Source organism: Elaeis guineensis, chromosome 9 (genome assembly GCF_000442705.2).
Source record: "Elaeis guineensis isolate ETL-2024a chromosome 9, EG11, whole genome shotgun sequence".
Classification (NCBI taxonomy): Eukaryota; Viridiplantae; Streptophyta; class Magnoliopsida; order Arecales; family Arecaceae; genus Elaeis; species Elaeis guineensis.
In genome coordinates, this window is record NC_026001.2 from 88,227,366 (window position 1) to 88,233,575 (window position 6,210).

General features: G+C 43.8%; 1 protein-coding gene across 1 annotated transcript; it reads left to right on the top strand.

Annotated features, from left to right (window-relative positions):
• Positions 1 to 2,135: 2,135 nt before the first annotated feature.
• On the top strand, positions 2,136 to 5,761 carry LOC105051183 (receptor kinase-like protein Xa21). The gene is made up of 2 exons (XM_073243032.1): positions 2,136 to 5,047; positions 5,212 to 5,761. Exons 1-2 carry the CDS (start codon positions 2,395 to 2,397, stop codon positions 5,577 to 5,579), a joined length of 3,021 nt encoding a protein of 1,006 aa, XP_073099133.1. The 5' UTR covers positions 2,136 to 2,394; the 3' UTR covers positions 5,580 to 5,761.
• The last annotated feature ends 449 nt before the right edge of the window (positions 5,762 to 6,210 follow it).

The following is a 6,210-nucleotide window of genomic DNA, read 5'->3' on the forward strand; positions in this document are numbered from 1 at the left end:
GGATGGTCCACAGCTGGGCCTATGGACTGCGTGGGCGTTTTCCATGCATTTCACACGGTCCACGGTACTATTCCATGGACCGATCGCGATCGAACAGCCCAGTAAGTTTTCGGTGATGATCCGATGGTTCAGGAGCGTGATTTGGCTTGATTAGGAGACCTAAACCTAATCTAATTAGGTTTAAACCCAGTTTAAGCCTTTAAAAAGGCCTGTGACGAACAAAAAAAGGTGTGGTTCGTTTTCTCAGCCGCACAGAACCCAAGAAGAGAGAAGAGAGAGGCGGAAGCACTGAGAGACAAGGAGCAGGAGGCTCCTGGACAGCGGTCGCCAGGCACTTCAGGGGTTCAGGGGGTCTTCCAAGTGAGAGAGAGCTTTTGTGAGGGGAACTTCTAGTGAGAGAGAATTGAATGTACAAGGGTTGAGGGTGAGGTCTCCTCTTGTAAAATTTTTTTTTCATAGTGAAGTTTGCATGCCCCGTGGAGGCGAGCCCTTTTGTGGCTGATCCACGTATTTTAATTATTTTTTTTTGTTTTGTTTCTTCTTTCTTCCTGCTGCATCGCGTGGTATTGAAAAGATCTTGGAAGGTGATGTCCAGGCCAGACATCCACCCAACAAGTGGTATCAGAGCCAGGCGGTACAAGGACGCAGATTACAGTGGTGGTGAGCAAGACTGAAGATGGAGAAGACATGAACAATCAAGATGGAGATCAACAAGTTCGATGGTAAGAGCAATTTCTCCTTGTGGCAGGCAAAGGTGAAGGATGTGCTCATCCAACAGGGGTTGATCGATACTCTCTTGTGCGATGAGAAGCCGACCACCATGGAGGTGCGGGATTAAAAATAGCTACAGATGTAGGCGGTGAGTACCATCCGCATGTACCTGACAGATGAGGTGGTGATCCATGTGTTGAGTGAGACTTCTCCGATGGTGCTGTGGTCGAAGCTCGAGGAGTTGTACATGGCGAAGTCTCTCACCAACACTCTTTTCCTCTGGAGGTAGTTCTACCAACTGCGGATGACTGAGGGACAGAGCGTGCAGAAGCATCTCAGCCACTTCCAGAAGATCCTCACCGACCTCTCAGCGTTGGCGAGAATGTTGAGGAAAAGATCAGGGTGCTGGTTTTGCTGGCGTCGCTTCCCCTTCGTACGAGTCCTTGGTGACTGCTCTTCTAGTGGGGAAGAGCACCATCAAGATGGACGAGGTCACCGCGGCGATACTCCAAACGAGATTTTCAGGAGGAAGAACCCAGCTTCGAGCTCAGATGGCGATAGCTCAGCTTTGGTGGCTTCTGGAGGAGCAGGAGGTGGTAGACGAAGCGACAGGAGATCGCAATGAGGGCGATCTAAGTCCAGGAGGGACTTGAGCAAAACCAGGTGTTACCGGTGTGAGGAGTTAGGGCATCTAGCCAGAAATTGTCCTCAACTCAAAAATCGGACGGTGGCTGCTATAGCGACGGCTGGCAGCGATTCAGATGGAGATGTCTTTGAGATATCTAACGAGGTATCTACTTCTTTCCAGCAGTGAATATTAGATTCTGTATACCCCTATCATGTATGTTGCAGAGAGGAGCAGTTTGACTTCCTGGAGAACAGTGAGGGTACTGTATATCTGTCGGATGGATCGAGCTGTGCGATCAGAAGACTTGGGACGGTCAGCTGGAGGATACATGACGGTGTAATGAGGAGATCTTGGAAGTTTGCATATCCCGTGGAGGCGAGTCCTTCTGTGGCTGATCCACGTATTTTGATTATTTTTTTTTTATTTTGTTTCTTCTTTCTTTCTGCTGCATCGCATGGTACTGAAAAGATCTTGAAAGGTGGTGTCCAGACTAGACATCCACCCAACAAATTTAAACTCCTACCAGTCCAACATGAAATTTTTTGCTAGATGAGGTTCATCTATGAGCTGTTGGACCAGTCAAACAACAAATCAACATGCACACATATATCTGTACTGATCTCTTTTTCATTTCTATTTTTTTTTTATCCGATTGTTATTCATGTTGGTGCATGATTGGACCGATGGAGCTGGTGGAGCTAGCCCAACAAATAATTTCTTCCGTCTGATAGATCTTTTAATACGAAGGATAAAACCACCAAGATCCAAGTCCACAAAGAAATTGGCTGTTAAAAACTTCAACATTCATCACATCAGAACAGCTGGCCAGCACCGGGGTTGTCCTTGGCTTCATGAAATGTCAATCCCATGACTGGTGGCAAAACAGTTGGTCTACAAACCCTTAGTTACGATGAAAAACTTTTTTCTTTTTCTTTTTTTTTTTTTCGTGATGCAGATATCTCATTTAGTCTATAAATGTATCTCAATTCTCCATCCTGGGTTCCTCCAACTCTCACAGGTGCTTCCAAGTAGAGCTGAAGCAGAAGGCAAACCAAATGGAGGTAATGATGCCCTTGCTGTCTTTCCTTTTGTTTTTAAATTCCTTTAATTATTGCAGGTTTGATGCCACTGCTCGGACTTTGTTCAGCAATGAGACAGATCTACTTGCTCTGCTTGCATTCAAAGATCAAATAACCAGCGATCCCTCTGGAGTTCTAAACACATGGAATGCCACCACCAATTTCTGTGGGTGGGAGGGAGTCACGTGCGGCAGGAAGCACCAGCAGAGGGTCATAGCCTTGGATCTCAGCTCCCAGGGCTTGGTGGGCTCTCTTACTCCATCCATAGGAAATCTCACTTTCCTCAGAAAAATCAACCTCCAAAGCAATAGCTTCTTTGATAACATCCCTTCTGATATTGGCCATCTGCACCGGTTGCAGCACCTAAACCTGAGCTTTAATTCATTCAGAGGAGGGATCCCTGTTGAACTGTCCAATTGTTCCGACCTCAGACGACTTGACCTAAAAAAAAACCCTCTTGCAGGGAGAATACCGGATGAGCTCGGATCACTAACAAAGCTCGAGACTCTACGGCTCGAGGCAAACAACATCACAGGAGTCATCCCACCTTGGCTCGGAAATTTTTCTTCGCTCTCAGTGCTGGACCTATGGTTAAACTTCTTAGAAGGAAGCATCCCAGAGGAACTAGGCAACCTTGCAAACCTAGGATTCTTTCAGGTGTCTGAAAACATGCTCTCTGGTATCATTCCCTTGCGACTCTACAATTTCTCAAACTTGTATGTCTTCAACGTGGCTGGCAACCAGCTGCAGGGTAGCCTTCCACCAACCCTGGGCAACACACTTCCTAGACTTTCATTTGTAGGGACCAATTGGCCCACCAGCATTGTACACATTGATATCAGTCAAAACAATTTTAGTGGACAGGTGCCTTCAAATTTGGGAAGATTGCAAGGTCTTTACCATCTCAATCTTGGTACGAACCAGCTTGAAGCAAGTGATGCTAACGGGTGGGCTTTTCTCGACTCTTTAACCAACTGCAGTATTTTACAGTTATTGGCACTAGATGACAACCTGCTTGGTGGTATATTGCCAAAATCAATCACCAACCTATCCATAGAACTCCAGTTTCTGGGAATGGGATCTAACCATATATTAGGGAACATTCCCTCTGGAATGGAAAACCTGTTCAATTTGTATGCATTGGCGTTTAGTGATAATCTACTCACTGGTAATATCCCAGAAGATATCGGAAAACTTCAGATGCTGCAGGTTCTTTCCTTGGGTGGCAACACGTTAACAGGGACCCTTCTATCCTCCCTTGGCAACCTCACCCAGTTGAATGGACTCTACTTAGGCAGTAATGCCTTTGAAGGACCAATACCTTCAAGTCTGGGAAACCTCCAACATTTAGCAGATCTGGACCTATCCAACAACAGTCTTAGTGGTAGCATCCCAAAAGAGATATTCAACCTTTCTTTCCTGTCAAATTCCATGGATTTTTCTGACAACTATTTGATTGGAGAACTACCATTGGATGTTGGCAGCATGACAAATCTCAGAGGATTATATCTTTCTGGAAACAGGTTGTCGGGTGAGATACCTGGCACACTTGGCAATTGTGAGGTCTTGGGAAACCTCTTCATTGACAATAATTTCCTCCAGGGGACCATTCCTCCATCTTTGAGTGACATAAAAGCACTTCAAAATCTCGATCTCTCGCACAATAACCTGTCAGGGCCCGTACCTAAAGTGCTAGAAGACTTGCACATTTTGGCGTATCTCAATCTGTCTTTCAACCATCTGGACGGTGCAGTTCCGACAAAGGGAATCTTCAACAATGCAACTGCTATCTCGCTACTTGGCAATGATGGGCTCTGTGGAGGTATACCAGAACTTCACTTGCCTCCATGTCCCAGAAAATCATCAGAAAAGAGGGGAAGGTCTCATCTGGTTCGAGTAGTGATACCGATAATTAGTGCTATTTCTTGCTTGACAGTGATCTTTCTCTTTGTTTTCTTATATTGGAAAAAAAAGCCAAGAAAGGACACGAGATCACCCGCATCTTCCTTGGATGACAAATATCCGAAAGTATCTTACAGGGAATTGGCTGAGGCAACAGATGGGTTCTCATCCATCAATCATGTTGGCACAGGAAGATATGGTTCCGTGTATAAAGGGTCTCTGCTTCGTGGCAATGCAGTTGTTGCGGTGAAGGTTTTTAACCTGCAACAATTAGGAGCCATCAAGAGTTTCGTAGCTGAATGTGATGCTTTAAGAATCATCCGACATCGTAATCTAGTCAAGATCATAACAGTGTGCTCCGGTGTTGATTTTAGAGGTTATGATTTCAGAGCTCTGGTTTTTGAATTCATGCCTAATGGGAGTTTAGAGGAATGGCTGCACCCAAGAATCAGTGAGCACAGAATGACGAACAGTTTAAATTTACTTCAGAGGTTAAACATAGCCCTTGATGTTGCTGAAGCAATGGCCTATCTTCATCATAACTGTCAACCACCAGTTGTTCACTGTGATCTGAAGCCTGGTAATGTTCTTCTTGATGCTGACATGGTTGCTCATGTAGGGGATTTTGGGTTGGCAAAAATCCTTTGTGAAGCTATGAGCATGTCTTTGCAAAATTCAGCAAACTCAACAGACGTCATAAGGGGAACCATTGGGTATGTTGCTCCAGGTAATTTTAGATCATAACAAAACCAAGCTTTAATAGTATTTTTTTCCTAGCGTTCTTTTTTTTTTTTTTCCTTTTTCTAGAAGAGAATGGTTAATTTGTTTTACATCATGGTTATAGTTCTCTTAGGCTTATGCGGTACTAACTCTGAAATGTATGCACCGCAGAGTATGGGGCAGGGGGACAGGTCTCTACATCAGGTGATGTTTATAGCTATGGAATCCTTCTTTTGGAGATTCTTACAGAAAAGAGACCAGTTGATGATGCATTTGACAATGGATTGACCCTTGATAGTTTTGTTAAGATGGCATTTCCTGAGAGGATCGAGGAAATCATTGATCCATTGTTGCTGATCCATGATGATGATGATGATCCGAGAGGAAGCACAACTAGGCGACTTCACCAATGCTTAGAATCTGTGACAAGAGTCGGCCTCATATGCTCAACATCATCACCAGGTGAACGAATGAACATGAAAGACGTGGCCACTGAAATGCATGCAATTAGAAACGCCTATTTAGGGGGTAGATACTGATGGAAAGAGAAGGCAAGGACCACATCTTGTGGGCTACACCAACCTTTGGCTCAATATTTATTATGCTAGTAGGATCAAACTTGTCATGACATGTCACAGGTTTAATTGGATATCACAAATTTAATTGTATTAAATATCATGATGCATAAGAATTTTATTAAGTTGTTGGAAAGGAAAGATAACTTTTATTGATCTCAGATGAAAACACTTACTTTTTTGTTTGATTCCTTTCGACCATACTTCATTAGGGGATTTGAGATGATTAAATCATTTTGCATTTTCATGGAATGTTCGTGGTTGGCAAGTTAGACATTTCCTCCATAATAGCAGGTTAGGTGTTCAAATTTTTTAACTGATAGAAGGCTGACTCATTCTAAACCCACCCTGCAACAAGATTGATCATGTGGCAATGACCACCTTAGCTAGATAAATGAATTGTAAGCAAGTACCTTGTGTCATTTATTGAGCAAAACCCCTATTAGGATTTGCTAGTGGCTACTTTAGGTTATAATGGCTCATTCCTCTACCAAATGCTAGAAACATATCGAACAAAATTCCAGTACCGTAGGGAATAGCAAATTCTTATGACTGACAACTATCAGAAATTATTGGCATACTTGCGACAGATGAA

Coding starts and splice junctions, on each gene's coding strand:
- LOC105051183 (XM_073243032.1), top strand. CDS start 2,395: ATGGAGGTAATGATGCCCTTGCTGTCTTTCCTTTTGTTTTTAAATTCC. Junction 5,048..5,211: donor CATTGGGTATGTTGCTCCAG/GTAATTTTAGAT, acceptor TATGCACCGCAG/AGTATGGGGCAGGGGGACAG.